General features: G+C 46.8%; 1 protein-coding gene across 1 annotated transcript in view; it reads right to left on the reverse strand.

The window, feature by feature from the left end:
* TMEM260 (transmembrane protein 260) overlaps positions 1-15,592 on the reverse strand; it is a 69,250-nt gene extending 53,658 nt beyond the window's left edge. The window contains exons 1-3 of the mRNA XM_080974563.1: positions 15,462-15,592; positions 7,780-7,811; positions 6,818-6,969 (exon numbers count right to left, since the gene is read on the reverse strand). Coding sequence (XP_080830689.1) covers positions 6,818-6,969; positions 7,780-7,811; positions 15,462-15,555 — 278 coding nt within the window. The 5' untranslated portion in view covers positions 15,556-15,592. The remainder of the gene's footprint in view (positions 1-6,817; positions 6,970-7,779; positions 7,812-15,461) is intronic.
* Positions 15,593-16,799: the final 1,207 nt, after the last annotated feature.

Below are 16,799 nucleotides of genomic sequence, written 5' to 3' on the forward strand. Positions count from 1 at the left end.
CCTATAAGACTGGGTTTGTGGATGTGGTGTGTAAAACAAAAAAACGATCTTCAAGATGTTTGAATGACACATTTGGCCACTCTTTTCCAGTAAATACATCCCCTAATATTATACAGAGTTTCAAATGCCTGCCGTCTGAGGCATGAATTGTGAATGCCCTAAAAAAGATGTGTTTTTTAAAAAAACCTCCCCAAATTAGCTTGCCATTGCGATTTTATTTTCAATTTACCTGTTTATTATTTTTCTCTTTCTGCTGTAGGACAACAACAACAACAACAAAAAACCCGCACGCAAATGTAATTCCTTCGTAAGGCTTCATCCTGTGATGTTTAAAATAAACAGAGGATGAGGACGTATCCTTACAAAGAGAGGCATTACTAGGAATGCATTAGAGATTAATATAAAATAAAATGTATAGACGAGGGGATTTCTGCCCCCTCACCCCCCTGCGCCACCACTAATGGAACTTGGGAGTATTATTATTTATTCTTCTCCAACATTAGGCTCAACGCTGCTCCCAGCCGATATGACAAAAGCACTCTTTGCCTTGAGAATTCGCGCTTTATATATTTCCCTCCGAAAAGCTTTGGGGCCCTTTCCCCATATTATTGCTATTAACCCTACTCCTTTAACGACGCTGAAAATTAGTTAAGGATGAATTATCTGATAGGGGAAGCCCCTATTCATGAAATATTAGAGAGGTGTACTTAAGCAAATAAGGCACTGAAGGCGGCTCTGCCAGAAGGCACACAGTATGTAAAACATTTATCGCAGTCTAGGAGCAGCCAGCCAGCCAGCGAGAGTGTTGAGTCCACCAGGCGTTTTTCCCTGAACAGCCTTGCATCTCTTTCAAGGAAGCCTGGCAGGAGTGCTTGGTGGAGCAGGTCTGGGTTTCAAGCAATGTTAATTCTTATTTGGTAGAAAAGAAAATGTGTAATGAGGATCTTCAAAAGAAGCTGGCTGCTCCCCTCTCTGCTTGCAGGAGGCTGTTCACGCACAAGCCCCGCAAAGTTCCCTTTCCCTTGAAATTTCACTCGTAAGGAATTAAATGGTGGCTGATCTAAGGTGCCCGGTCTGCCTCCGAAACAAGTCGTCTGCAGAAAGCGGCGTTTGGCATTTCCCTAGGAAAGCCCCAAAGCCATAAAAAACGAGCATGGCTACACTGCTGGCATTTGGATGTGGGCGGCTTGGGTTCAGCGCATCACCCAGCCGTGAAATTTTTCATTGAATATCCCGGGGCAACTTGGTATCGGTTGGCCTCAGTTCCACGCCCATTAAACGGGATTATTAAGGGTGGGTGGTTTCCGCCCCCGAAAAATGAATGGAATAAGGATTGTCAAAGCACTCCTGAGCTTCGAAAGCAATATAGGAATGGTTAATAATGAATAACTGGGGTTCGAAATAAGAGGAGCCACCTTTGAAAAAGCCTGCCCATGGGCAGTTGGGTAAGGCCAACGCATTGCCATTGAACTAAATAATTTGTTAGCATGATAGGGTTGGGGAGCAGGGAGAGAATGTTATGCTTTATTTGAAGTATCTTTGAAATAGCCCCTGCACAGAAATACTCATAACCCTTCAGTTTCAGTTGGGAAAATGATTGGTTTACCTGCACACCCGTACCAGCTCCCCCAGTCCAAGAAACCTCTCTTGGCAGAGTGCTATCGGTTATAGCCAAAACAAAAACTGCGTTTTGATGTGGGTGAGACAGCCTTTGCCGATTTGGCACAGTCCCATGACAGGGTTTCTTCAAAATTGCCTTGACGCTGGTCTTGTTCGCATGTAACACTAAGCCATGGTTTGTTTAAGAAATCACATCCCACAGATGATCAAACAAACGAACGCTGGTGTCTCCAAAAATCTGGTTTGTTTCCCAGCTGCTCTTGCATCAGTGAGGATTCCACACAGTGGCCAAGCCACGGTTAGAACAAACCAAAGTTCACTGGCACCAAAAAATCACTGTGCCAACAACAAACCATGGTTTCAGGCCGTGGTTTGTTGGCAGGAAACAAACTATTGTTAAGTGGCTAGGCAGGATTAATACAAAATGCTAGGCATGTGCAAAACAGGCTGCTCTCCTCTGCAAAGTCATACAAAAATAGATCACCAAAGCAACTACTCCAGAGTAAGGACTGTGGACAAGCAAACAAATAAATCACATTTATTTCTGCAATTTATTTGTTTGCTTGTCCACACTCCTTACTCTGGAGTAGTTGCTTTGGTGATCTAGTTTGGTATGACTTTGCAGTGTGCCAGTATATCACTGGCCTGTATATTGTTTGTTGAAATGCTCTCCTTTGCAGTATTTATCTCCCTTATACTGTTATCCCCAAGTCATTAAACAAGCCCTATTTCTCTGACCCTTGTCACACATAACAATCCTTCCACAAGAAGCCACAGAGGTGTGGATGCTGCTTCTCCTCTGTCTACTTTATGCATGTGACTGCCCAGGTGGGTGAGGCCTATCATTTGGGTTTTCCCCACCCGGCTGATGCCCAACTGAGAGAATGGGTGAGAGGAAAGACTGTTATGACAGGCCTTGGGCCCTAACACTGTGGTCAGTGTGGTTGCATATTGCAGCTACAAATCGGGAAGTCACCAGTTCGAATCCTCTCATTAACTCAACAGGTGGCCTTAGACAAGCATGCCCTTAGATAGTAAAATAGACAGATACCCCTCAGTCCTTCCACCTGTAGCATGGGTGATGTTGACTTATCTTACAGGGTTGCTGGAAGACTTACAAGTAGATAGTGCTCTCAAAGCGCTTTGAGCACTTGAAAAAATGGTATTAATTGTAATAACAAGATGATAATAAGATTAGAAAGGGAAACCAAGTAAGGCAGGAGATACAGTGGTACCTCGGGATGCGAACGGGATCCATTCCGGAGCCTCGTTCGCATCCCGAACAGAACCTAAGACGCGACAGCGCGTCTGTGTGTGCGCGGGTCGTGTTTCGCCACTTCCGCGCATGACGTCATTTTGACCTTGAAGTAATGCGCTCCGTTACTTCCGGGTCGCCGCGGAGCGCAACCCGAAAGCGCTCAACCCGAAGCATATTTATCCCGAGGTATGACTGTATAAGCATCCTGAATAGGAACACCACCACGCTGCAACATTTTGCTGCAGCGCCAATTTGTTATCAGCGTACGTAACAGGGGCCACTCGCAGTCTTACGCCGGACATTTGGGAAAGACCCACATGGCTGCCCTCCCTAAATATATCACAGTTGCCTGGGATCACAGTAGGGAGGGAGAAGGGGGCAGTCTCCCACCCTGCTGGAAGCGAGGGTGAAGAGGGCCTCAGGTAGCTGGCACCAATTCAGGTATCCACCAGATTCTGGAATCCTCTCCAGGGGAACACAGCTGGCATCTCCAGTGACAGCTTTTAGATGCCAGGCAAAAACACTTCCATCCACCCAGGCCTTCTGTGGTTAAGTTAGCCCAGGGGTCAGCAACCATTTTCAGCTGTTGGCCAGTCCACCGTCCCTCAGACCTTGTGGGGGGCCGGACTATATTTTTTTGGTGGGGAGGGGGGAATGAACAAATTCCTATGCCCCACAAATAACCCAGAGATGCATTTTAAATAAAAGGACACATTCTCCTCATGGAAAAACATGCTGATTCCTGGACCATCCACAGGCCGGATATAGAAGGTGATTGGGCCGCATCCAGCCCCCGGGCCTTAGGTTGCCTACCCTTGAGCTAGCCTCTACAGCTGTGGTCATCTTTGAGCAGAGTCAGGTAAGGCTTGTCCTTACTGTGTTGTTGGCTGAGGATTTGGGGAAATGTGCGTTGTACGTCATTGGTTACATTTCTGGCTTCTCGACGATTTTATCGGGTTGTATGTTATCTTCTTGAGTCACCCTGAGACTGAAACAATTAATATGAACTCCTGTGAGCCCCTGACAGCACAGCCAGCGCAGTCCGAACTCTCTGGAGGCCACTGGGCTGGCCAAAGCCGGCCCAAAAAGATGGTTTGAACCGTCCAAAATACCATTTCTCACCTATGAGTTAGGATACAGAAAGATGCGGGGGGAGCTAATGTAGTACCATTATTTAAATGTATTTTTGAATTACTGTAGCAGCTACCACCCTGGGCTCCTTTGGAAGGAAGGACAGGGGTATAAATTTAACAAATAACCAAGCCAGGCCACCCCAAAATGCTTTCTCTTTTGCACATGGTTAGAAGCAGAGAATCCTGCAATGCAAAAAAAGGGAAAGATTGTTCATATTTTCTTGCAAGTTGGTATAACCTGAAAATTTCCCGACACACACACACTTCCAACTGATGATCTCCCATTTCCACTGCGGCCCCTGCCAATCCAAGCTGCATCTCAATATTATTTGGTCAGTAGAGTATTCCAAGTCACTGTACTGTACACACAGGTGGAATAACGCAAATGAAGCCATCAGCAGGCAGCTGCCTCCCCTTCGTAACGCTAGCAATTAAAAGTTTGCCAGTACAGTTGATGCATGTATTGTCAACTTATTAAAAAAAAGACATCTGTGTCTTTTTGTAATGACAAACATTGTTACTTCTGGTTAGATAAACCTGATCAGCATCAACAAGACTGAACAATGTTGCCACTCTTTTGAAATAAATTAGTTGGGGGTTTTTCCGGGCCGGGGTGGGGGGGAAATGTTGCCTGTGCGTGTGTTTTTAACTTTTGTGAAGACTCCAAGGCCCGATACAAAATTTAAATTATATAAACTGTAGCCAGATGAATCAATTAGCAGTTTGCAGCAAGCGCTGGGGTGGAAACTGAAAATTCAGCAGCCGTGACGATTCAGCTGAATGTTGTTTTTGACTTTAATGTAGAGTTGTACTGCTAAACCAAAGAAGGGAAGGGCTTTTAGCATATAGCAGATATTTCCTTGTGTGTGCCATTTGTTTAAAGCAAAACAGTTCACAGAATGTATCCCAATTAATTTAGATTGATTGCAGAGATTATTATTGTTTTAGAAGGCAATTTATGAATGACGTTTTCCCACTAAGGATATGACTACAAAGTACAATAAGGTTAAGAGAAAGAGAGAAAGAGGAAGTGGGTATAGAAGGGAGGGAGGCAGAAACAAGCAGGAAATTGAGAGGGGAAAGGAAGGGGATACAAGATTAATAACTAGATCAGCTGCTTACTTCTAAAATCAGGGGGAAGGGCCGTAGCTCAGAGGCAAAACATCCGCTTTGCATTCAGAAGGTCCCAGGTTCATTCCCAGGCTTCTACAGGTAGGACTGGCAGAGACTCCATGCCTGAAATGCTGGAGAGCTGCTGCCAGCCAGTGTTGACAATACTAAGCTAGATGGACTCAGCAGAAGGCAACAGCCTATGTTCCTAAGATCATGCCCCAATGCCCCCAGGGTATGCTCTTGCAGGGATGTTTGAAAACGAAATGCTTTATGCTTGGGGATTTGCGAGGCCAGCACATGCACATGCCTTGGCGAAATGCACATCCAGGGCGCATGCTGAGCTCTGCCGGCCCCCAAAGGCTCCCCTCCTTCATAGGCAGGCAGTGCCAGCTCTGCTTAGGCAAATGGAACATGCCACGGAGAAGCAGTCCGAGTGCAGGGACTCCAAATTCAGGCAATGGGGCCTCTGCCCATTTCCCCACAGGTGAGAGCGGCAACCAGGATGAGTGCAAAAGCTGTACAATCTGCATGGCACACTTTGCCCTGCTGATACATGGGCTGGGCGACATCCAGTTTCCAACATCGCGATATATCACCAGCTAAACACCGCGATATATCACAGTGTCTAAAATAAGGATGGAGCTACGCAGAGGCAGAGGCTGGCGTCAGGTTTTTCCTACATTGTGATTTCTGCGTGGCAGACACACCCACACACCACGGTTCACAATATACTGCCAGGTAAAAAATGAACACCCATCACGATTCGCGATATCTTGCCGGGTCCAGAACGATGAAACCTCTATCACGATATGGACTTTAAAAACCGGTTTGGGGACGATATATCAATACAGAGCTTCCCGAACCTTGCGTGCTGGTGACGCACTTTTTAGACACGCATCCTTTCGCGGCACAGCAATTCAGTTTGGCTAGCAAACCGCCGGGCCGCTCGTGCCCTTTCAAGCCCCGGGGGAGCACAGGGAGCGTTTGCACGACATAGCTACACACTGCAGCCGACACACCAACGTGTCGTGACGCATCATTTGGAAAGCTCTGTGTCAATAGATTGCCCAGCCTTACTGATACGGTGGATTTCCATTTCCCAAAGTGTCTGGTTTGTTCCGTAACCCCAAGCGGGCAGCTTCCACGAGGGAGCATCCGCCAGCTTCCACTTCTGGAATGGAGCCGAGATGCATCAGGGCAGAGCGAAGTTACTTCTCTGGTGCTCTGCAGTTTTTTCCACAATCGACTGAGCTTGGGATCCAAAGGCCAGCTTAGACTCATGCAAGGGATCTGCGCTAGCCCTGCACAATTTTCGACGTCCCCTGTCCCCGCCGCTTTCCCAAAACTGAATCCCCAAAACACCCATGTTACAAACAGTTCTTGAAACTCCTTCGGTGTTTCAGAAGCCATTTGCCGCTCCAGGAAAGCAAGGAGATGGGGGGGGGGGTGAGGAGTCCTCCCTTGGACTCACACAGAGCTAGCGTCATGTCCTGTCAAGCCCGGCCTTCACCCAGAAAATTATGCATTTTGTTCGGTTCCGCATGCACAGCCTGTCACGGACAGCAGCCACTGCCGCCGCCGCCGCTGCTTTTGTGTCGGGGAGAAGTTCATCTCCACAATTAAAGATCCTACCCAGTAACTGCAGATCCCGGAAAAGCAGGGGGGAAATATATACCAGCAGCATCTACTTTACCTGGCCACGGTGTAAAAGAAAAACGGCGCTGCGGCGGCTCCGAGCACAGCGCAGAGCAGGTTCACGCGGAAAGCGACCGAGCCGAAAGGGAGCAGCTCAATTGCCAGTTTAGCCAAAAGAGTGAAAAGAGGATAGCCTGGGGGGTGAGCAACCTAGGAGGGAAAAACAAACAGAGAAGGCTTTGCTGTGAAGATGTCACACAAGGGCTGTCTGATGGAGAAATAAGTGCCTTATCAGCCTCATAATAAACACACAAGTCAGAGCACAGTCCCTTTTTTAAAAAAGCAGATTTTCTCCCCCACGCCTTCTCATCTCATCTTGTCTCTCTGAAGTGCCAATTCTAAACTTTGCAGAAATATTTGCCTTAGTGGATTTGCTACACTCATCAAGGAGATGAATGCACCACTTAAGAGATGCGGTGGGACTCATCACCATTGTCCTTTAAACGGCTTGAAGTTTGGGTTCATAGTATATTACAGTCAGTCAAAAGGCTGGGGTTCCAAATATATATACATATACAATTCGACCAAAATAGAGAGAAAGAACAGATTCTGAACTATTTTATTGGTTAGCAAGCTGAAAGACCACACTGCTATCGGATTACCACCGCGATGACAGTCCTAAGGTCTCGCCTAAAGGGGATCACACGCCGTAATAAAAGTTTATTAAATAACAAAACTTATTAAAATTGTTAACCCGATTTATTTTATTCTCCCCAGCTTATACAAAATTTGGGTTGATAATAAGCCAACTACTGTATATACAGTAAAGCCTTTGCTTTATAATTTAGTTTAATTGGATTTAAAACTTGGGAGTAAATTGTCGCGTGCTGTACTTATAAGTTAGCAAAAACTGTGGTTTGAAAATAAATTAATCTACTTTAACTCCATGCTTAATTAAACTTCCTTAATTCCTAAAACTGTTAATGAGAGCATTGATTAAACAATAAAACTAATACTTACTCCAAGCTCATAGGCGGCTGTGATCAGCTCCCCTGTGAAAAAATAATGTAAAACCAATAATTACTATTAGGGAACGACACTCCTCCCAAGTTTTGAAAATCCAAACCCTTGCGTTGGGGGTTTTGCATTAATTTGACTGGATAAAAGTGTAAATCTGTAGAGATTTAACAGCATGAAATTTTTCCAAGAATATTTTCTTCCCCCACTGATGTCGTTGCACAAAATATCTTTTGTTGCGTGTTTTTTTCTCGGCACTTCTATCAGCAGATAAATGAAGGTGCATTGTAGTAGTAATAATAATAATAATAATAATAATAATAATAATAGAACTATTCGGGTTACGCAAACAGTATTGCAGGAGGGGATGTGAAATAACCATGCAAACTGCATTTCCACAGCAGCTCGGCTCAATACCGATTTACCGATATCGTTCCTTGTCTCCCAAAATATCTGCAGCTTCGCATTTTGAAGCAGGGGGACTGCCCTAACATGGCCATATACCTGTGGCAGTGTATTCCCAAGGGACTTGTGAATTCTCTGCTGCGTTGCCATTATATTTGGCCTTAGTTTATCGTGTACGAAAAGCCCTGTTCCGAATTATTTTTCCACCTTTTTTTGCAATTTCTTTTTAAAAAATGAAAGAGAAGAGTGGTGTCAATGATGTTCTTGTGAGCACTTCCTTCGGCCGGTTGCATCTTCAAAACACTGTACATGGGATCAGACGCACTGTAAGATATGCCAGATGGCATTAGCCAAATCTGTTTCACATTACTGTAAGAAGGATAGTACTTTTGGACAGGTCTGAATTAAACACGAGCGTCCAAAGCAAGGCACTCCCATCAGCTCCAGCGCCCAGCACCAATAAATATTTGGAGGTGCACCTGACATATTATTTAGGTGGTTTTCACCATATGCCTGAAGACACACCTATACCATGGCTTCTGAAACATGAGATACGTTTTAGGACCCACCCTGGTCTCTCTCGATTGTCATTTGTTGTAAACCAATCTTAACTTTAAAAAAAATTGTTGCAAACCGCCCTGGGACCTTACTGGGAAGAACGGCAAGAAATCAGATTATTTACTTATCGAGCTAACTGGCTGTGAAATGGATACCAATCCTAGCAATGATGGCATTTTTGCTTCGTGCTACGTTGAATGAAACCCCTGGAGTCCAAAAGTATCTGGAGGGAATCAAGCCAGCTATTTATAAAACCATACAGTTTAAAATAAAATAAAAGCAAACTTGAAAGGTTTAAAGGCACTTAAAAAGCACCAAGAACATTAAAAGCAGTGGCGAGTTTCAAACTTGCCAGGGCCAGTATCTACCAGCCATCAAATGCCTGGGGAAGCAAGGATGCCTTTATAAATTTCCGCTAGGAGCCAATAATGAGGGAGACAGATGCAGCTCACTGGGGAGGGCAGGGAACAAACATGGAGCCACCACCAAGAAGGCCCTGTCATGGGTCAAGGCCAACTGGGCAGCACCAGGAGGCAGCACCACCACTGGGTCTCCCCTGGCCAACTGTAGGGCCCAAGATGGTTGTTACTGGGAAAGTTGCTATTTTAGGTACTTGGGTCTCTCACTATTTAGGGCTTTTTACTCTAGCACTGACACCTTGGGCTCAGCAGCTCACTGGTAGCCAGTGCAGAGCTGCAGCGTCTGGACCAGCTTCAAGGGCAGCCCCATAAAGAGCACACTGCAGTAGTCTAGGTGGGAGGTCACTACGGCATGGGCAACTGAGGTCACGCTATCCCAGTCCCGGGGCATCCACAGCTGGCAAACCGGCCTAAGCTGGGCACAAATACTCCTGGCCACAGACACCAAATAATAATAAATAAATAAACAAACAAACAATCAAACAAATATATTATTATTATTATTATTATTATTAATCTCCCACCCATCTGGCTGGGTTTCCCCAGTCACTCTGGGCGGCTTCCAACAAAATACTAAAAATACAATAAAGCATCAAACATTACAAACTTCCTAAAAGAGGGCTGCCTTCAGATATCTTCTAAAAGTCAGATAGTTGTTTACAGTATTTGCTTGACATCTGGTGGGAGGGCGTTCCACAGGGCAGGTGCCACTACCAAGAAGGCCCTCTGCCTGGTTCCCTGTAACCTCACTTCTCGCAGGGAAAGAACCGCCAGAAGGCCCTCGGAGCTGGACCTCAGTGTCCGGGCAGAACGATGGGGGTGGAGATGCTCCTTCAGGTATACTGGGCCAAGGCCATTTAGGGCTTTAAAGGTCAGCACCAACACCTTGAATTGTGCTTGGAAACGTACTGGGAGCCAAAATAGGTCTTTCAGGACCGGTGTTATGTGATCTCAGCGGCCACTCCCAGTCACCAGTCTAGCTGCCGCATTCTGGATTAGTTGTAGTTTCCGGGTTACCTTCAAAGGTAGCCCCACATAGAGCTCATTGCAGTAGTCCAAGCGGGAGATAACCAGAGCATGAACTACTCTGGCGAGATAAGAGAGTGTCTGGTGCACAATCTAGAATCCAGGAATACTGGATCTGTGCAGCCCCTCCCAGAACACACCTAATACTTTATTTCCAGGAATCAGCCACCCACAGCTCCCCACTGCTTCCAGGGACTGGTCAAACACCTTCACAGCCTCTCCTGATTCAGAAGGAATGGAGAGATAACAGCTGCTTGTCCACAGCATACAGATGATGCCATGCTCCAAATCCCCAAAGGACAGCTCCCAAGGGGTTCCTATAGATGTTGAACAGCATAGGGGGCAGAATGGACTTATTTTCAGGACCCCACAACTCAAACGCCATGGGGCCGAGCAACAATCTCCTAGGACTACTTTCTGATCCTATTGGCTTCCCAATATATTCCAGGCAAGACTACCTGAGAGACTGTTCGTTTGTCATACAGTCTATCATAAATTTCTATACTTGGGGGACAATTTGCTTAAAATACCGCTCCATCTTGGTTGTACTGTACATGCAAATCACAAAACGTTGCTACTGTAGAGTGCAACTGCATTTTCAGGGTGGGACTGAACTGAGAAAAACAATTGCAAATTATATTTTTGGTATTTGTGGAATCCACACTCTGCAACAGCAACGTAACGCTAAAGTATCTCAGCAGCCTAAACTGCAGTCCTATAAAGACAGTAAGCACCACTGAACCTATAAGCTTGTTATCTGGTTAGGGAGGAGAGAGCCAAACCATAAATCCTGGTTCGGATGACACTCTGAGACAAACCTTGGTTTATCTTAGCACGGCATGGCAGTGGAAAGGACCAGGGAGGAGCAAAGTTCTGCTAAGGGAGACTGACGTTTGCACAGTCCCAGTAACGACCCTGACAGATGAATGGCTGGCACTTGCAAATATAGCATTAGTCAATCTGAGCAGTTTCAAAATGTCTTTGTTTAGTAAGCATGAGCGAAGCAAACATGCTAAACTATTACCACTCTCCGATGCAGCGGGAAATTTTCCTGGTGCAAACTGAAAAATTTCTGATGTACGGGGGGCGGGGGAGAGAGAGAATCTGATTCAAACTTTTCCAGGAAATCCATACTTGGCAATGCCACAGTGATGTGCAGAATGCACAAAACAGAGAGCGCCTCTCCAAGACCCACTTCTCCCATCCCATGGCATGCAAGATCAGTATTGCTGCAAAGGAGTGGGTATCAGACGGCTTAGTTGAATCCCAAGGTCAGATTTAAGGTAAAGGTAAAGGGACCCCTGACCATTAGGTCTAGTCACGGATGACTCTGGGGTTGCGTGCTCATCTCGCTCTATAGGCCAAGGGAGCCGGCGTTTGTCCGCAGACAGCTTCCGGGTCATGTGGCCAGCATGACTAAGCCGCTTCTGGAGAACCAGAGCAGCGCACGGAAACGCTGTTTACCTTTCTGCTGGAGTGTTACCTATTTATCTACTTGCACTTTGACGTGCTTTCGAACTGCTAGGTTGGCAGGAGCAGGGACCGAGCAACGGGAGCTCACCCCATCGCGGGGATCCGCGAATCTGATGGGCAAGTCCTAGGCTCTGTGGTTTAACCCACAGAGCTCCTCCATATAAGAGGATGTCATCCTGTTACATTGAAGTGGGCCTGGTGAGGGATAAGAGGCTGCAGGGGCAAACACCAAGGGCTCATGCAGACTTCTGATTGTCCCACTGCTTCCCCACCCCCAGAAAACCCAATCCGCTGAATTGGCACAAACATCAACCAGGTTTTCCACAGATAGACGTTTGCTCCGATTCAGCACTAAAGAATGAGTTTTCCCAGGGGAAACAGTGGGGCAAACAGAAAACCGCTCTCATCTGTGCCTACAAAGAATGGACAAGCAGAAGTGAAGATGAGTCCTGAGAGTGGTAGCAGAAGATCCCTAGGGATCTGGTGATAGAGCTTAGTGACAGAGCACCTGCTCTGCATGCAGAAGGTCACGGGTTCAATCCCCAACATGCCCAGGAAGGGATGGGGAAGACCCCTGTCCTGGAAACCCACTGCCGGTGTCAATGGCAGTCTGTCAATGTAGACTATATTGAGCTAGACCTACTAAGAGTCTAGCTTGCTATGAGGCAGCTCCCTGTGTTTCTCCATGTGGTTTTTACTCCTTAGCCTGAGGCCGGATGGGCATCTTTGGCTCCCAGGGATGGTGCACACTGAACTGTCTTTCAGAACAGATTTCCTTCAGCTGCCAAGCTAGCTTAGCCTAGCTTCATAACACCCACAGGGAGTCCCTAAGTGTGAGCACCATGGGCCCTGACCAACGAAGGCCAAATGGCAAGCTTTGACGTGCTTTTGAACTGCTAGGCTGGCAGGAGCTGGGACCAAACAACGGGAGCTCACCCCGTCGCGGGGATTCGAACCGCCGACCTTCTGATCGGCAAGTCCTAGGCTCTGTGGTTTAGACCACAGCGCCACCCGCGTTTGTACAGAAGCACAAAATACCTTCGCGAGGAACTCCCCCAACAGCCCAATGAGAAGCAGCCATAAAGGCGTAAGAAAGAACCTGCTGAATCAGGCCAGTGGCCCATCTACTCCAGCAGGCTTACAGTGGCCGACCACCGAAAGCAGGATTTGAACACAGGAGCCCTCTCCCCTCCTGTGGTTTCCAGCGACTGGTATTCAAGAAGCATTGCTGTCTCCAGCAGTGAAGGCAGAGCATAGTCATCATGGCTAGGAATCGTGGAAAGCTCTTTCCTCCCTAAAGGTCTAATCATCCTTAGACCTTAAAATAAGTCATGTCAGACTAACCTGATCTCGTTTTTTTACAGAATTACAAGCCTGGTAGATGAAGGGAACGCAGTGGATGTAGCCTACCTTGATTTCAGCAAGGCATTTGACAAGGTGCCCCATGATATTCTTGTAAAGAAGCTGGTAAAATGTGGTCTTGACTATGCTACCACTCAGTGGATTTGTAACTGGCTGACTGACCGAACCCAAAGGGTGCTCATCAATGGTTCCTCTTCATCCTGGAGAAGAGTGACTAGTGGGGTGCCACAGGGTTCTGTCTTGGGCCTGGTCTTATTCAACATCTTTATCAACGACTTGGATGATGGACTCAAGGGCATCCTGATCAAATTTGCAGATGACACCAAACTGGGAGGGGTGGCTAACACCCCAGAGGACAGGATCACACTTCAAAACGACCTTGACAGATTAGAGAACTGGGCCAAAACAAACCAGATGAATTTTAACAGGGAGAAATGTAAAGTATTGCACTTGGGCAAAAAAAATGAGAGGCACAAATACAAGATGGGGGACACCTGGCTTGAGAGCAGTACATGTGAAAAGGATCTAGGAGTCTTGGTTGACCACAAACTTGACATGAGCCAACAGTGTGACGCGGCAGCTAAAAAAGCCAATGCAATTCTGGGCTGCATCAATAGGAGTATAGCATCTAGATCAAGGGAAGTAATAGTGCCACTGTATTCTGCTCTGGTCAGACCTCACCTGGAGTACTGTGTCCAGTTCTGGGCACCACAGTTCAAGAAGGACACTGACAAACTGGAACGTGTCCAGAGGAGGGCAACCAAAATGGTCCAAGGCCTGGAAACGATGCCTTATGAGGAATGGTTAAGGGAGCTGGGCATGTTTAGCCTGGAGAAGAGGAGGTTAAGGGGTGATATGATAGCCATGTTCAATTATATAAAAGGATGTCACATAGAGGAGGGAGAAAGGTTGTTTTCTGCTGCTCCAGAGAAGCGGACACAGAGCAATGGATCCAAACTACAAGAAAGAAGATTCCACCTAAACATTAGGAAGAACTTCCTGACAGTAAGAGCTGTTCGACAGTGGAATTGGTTGCCAAGGAGTGTGGTGGAGTCTCCTTCTTTGGAGGTCTTTAAGCAGAGGCTTGACAACCATATGTCAGGAGTGCTCTGATGGTGTTTCCTGCTTGGCAGGGGGTTGGACTCGATGGCCCTTGTGGTCTCTTCCAACTCTAGGATTCTATGATTCTATGATCCATGCCATGGGTAGGCAAACTAAGGCCCGGGGGCCAAATCTGGCCCAATCGCCTTCTCAATCCTGCCCGCGGACAGTCCGGGAATCAGTGTGTTTTTACATGAGTAGAATGTGTCCTTTTATTTAAAATGCATCTCTGAGAACTCCTACTTGGGGACTTCCCTGGATTTTTCTGGCCCATGTAGGACCAGTCTGGATAGTTTTCACCCCCCAAAAAGCTTTTGAGTTTCTGCTGAAATGAGGGTGCATTTTAATGTTGTATTTTAATCTTGTTTTTTAAGTTGTATTTAAATCAATTGTTTTATATCTGGTGTTAGTTCCCCTGAGCCCAGTCTTGGCTGGGGAGGGCGAGGTAAAAATATTTTTCAAAAAAATGTTTTTGGTGGGTTTTTGAACTGGCAGGGTCAACTCCAGTCCATATCCAATGCTTGAGCAACAGTGCCATCGTTGCTCTTTTGAACCTCGGAATCATAGAATTGTAGAATGGGAAGGGACCGTTGCAAGAAATAACCCAAAAGTTTCTTCTTTTAAAAACAATAATAATAACCATGCAATTATATATAGAAAGAGAGAGCATCCACCATTGCCCAGCAAAAGCAAAGCTCCACTTAAGCGATGCCAGGTATATGAGTTTTTAGTCTATTCTATTGCAGTTTTAACTTTCTATGTTTTAATTGAATTTAATTTGTTGGGTTTTTTGTGATACTTTTATTGCTTTATATTTTTGTAAAACCACTCTGAGGTGCGTATTTCCCCCCATCTACAATTTTCACATTTTTATTGCAAACAATTTATACGCTGCTTTTTTTTATTTAAAAATGGGGGGGTTACTAAAAGGTAAAGCAGCAATAACTGAGTGTGGGGTGGGGAAAATCACAACCCTACTTTTAAACCTATTTTTAAACCTAAAGTACTGAAACAGATTAAGGTCACCTCCGCTTCCTAAGAACCTGGGTAAGCAAGGCTTGTCTGAAGAGGAATATTTTTAGCTGGCGCCTTCAATAGGCAGGGAGTTCCAAAGTTGAGATGCATAAATTTTATGAAACCAATAAATATATGATAAAATATGTAATACATAATAAATAGAGGGAGAAGGAGAAAGGGGGGGAAAACAACCCGCACAAACCAAGGAGGCTCCATATTAACATAAATAAGAATATGCAAATATATGCAGATTTTGCCGAGAGGGTCCCGCCCCTCGCCCCGCGGTGCATCATGGGGGTAGGAGGAGGGGGACGGGTACGTTACCAGAGTCTCCCCCGGGCACGGAGAGGGGCAGGGCCGCCACGTACAAGGCCGCCACCCCCGCGCCCACCGCGCCGGCCCCACTCAGCGGCCCCATGGATCGGAGCCGCGCATGCGCAGGCCCAGCCCGTCTCGCCGCCCGCTCGCCCGCTAGCTTCCGGGTTGTGGGCGCGGCCAACGCCGGCCTGTTCCATTCCCCGAGGGCGCGGAGGAGGGAAGCTTCCTGCACCCCCTGCGCGGTGGTTGCGCCCACGCCGGAGCGCTCTCCGCTTGCCTGGCCTGGTTGCGGCGACGCGCTCCCCCGACGGCGGGCAGCGGTACTGCAGGCACGAGAGGACCCGGCAGATTGCGGGGAAACGGGGTCGCTAAGATGGGGAGACTTTGCGGAGGCGTGTAGTTCCTGGAGGGGTTCCTTGAGGCCCCAGATCGCCGCATCGAGGGCAGACCTCCTTCTTTGCACCTCCTTCCCGCGTACCACGCTGGGGGAAGCCTCACTTTGCTACTGAGAACGCGCAAATGAAGCTCCCAATTGCGCCTGGTGCGCAGTTCTGGTGCTGTTGTTGTAGTTCCTTTCTTCTGCCTCTGACCACTCATCGTTGTCCCACCACCACTGCCCAGGATCTGAACCTTCTTACCTTGGGGCTTCCCCAGCTGGTTCCTCCCACCATCCCTCTGCGTCCATGGCACCATGTTCCTTATTTGTCATACAGATGGATTATCTATCATCTTTTCTATCATCTATCTATCTATCATCTATTTCTCAACCTGTGGGTCCCCAGATGTTGTTGGATTACAACTCCCATCACCCCTAGCTAGCAAGGCCAGAGCTCAGGGATGATGGGAGTTGTAGTCCAACAACATCTGGGGACCCACAGGTTGAGAACTGCTGAATCATCTATCACCGTGTTTCCCAAACGTGGGTCTCCAGCTGTTTTTGGACTACAACTCCCATCATCCCTAGCTAGCAAGACCAGTGCTCAGGGATGATGGGAATTGTAGTCCGAAAACAGTTGGAGACCCAAGTTTGGGAAACACTGATCTATTATCTATCTATCTATCTATCTACAGTATCTATCTATCTATCTATCTATCATCTATCTATCTATATCATCATCTCTCCATCTTGTATCCTGCTTTATACCTTTTGCTGCATGCCTCAACAAAAATCAACAGATATTGCTTAAATTCCACATTCAGTACAGCTGCTCCTCTTTGACATCCAGGGTCAAAAACCACAGCAGAGCAGCCGGTGTCTGTAAGAGCAAGAGAACACAAGAAGCACTCTTCTGGATCAGGCCAGTATCCTATCTAGTTCTTTTCTCACAGTGGCTGACCACTGGG

Source organism: Podarcis pityusensis (assembly GCF_964106645.2).
Source record: "Podarcis pityusensis genome assembly, chromosome: 1".
NCBI classification, from domain to species: domain Eukaryota; kingdom Metazoa; phylum Chordata; class Lepidosauria; order Squamata; family Lacertidae; genus Podarcis; species Podarcis pityusensis.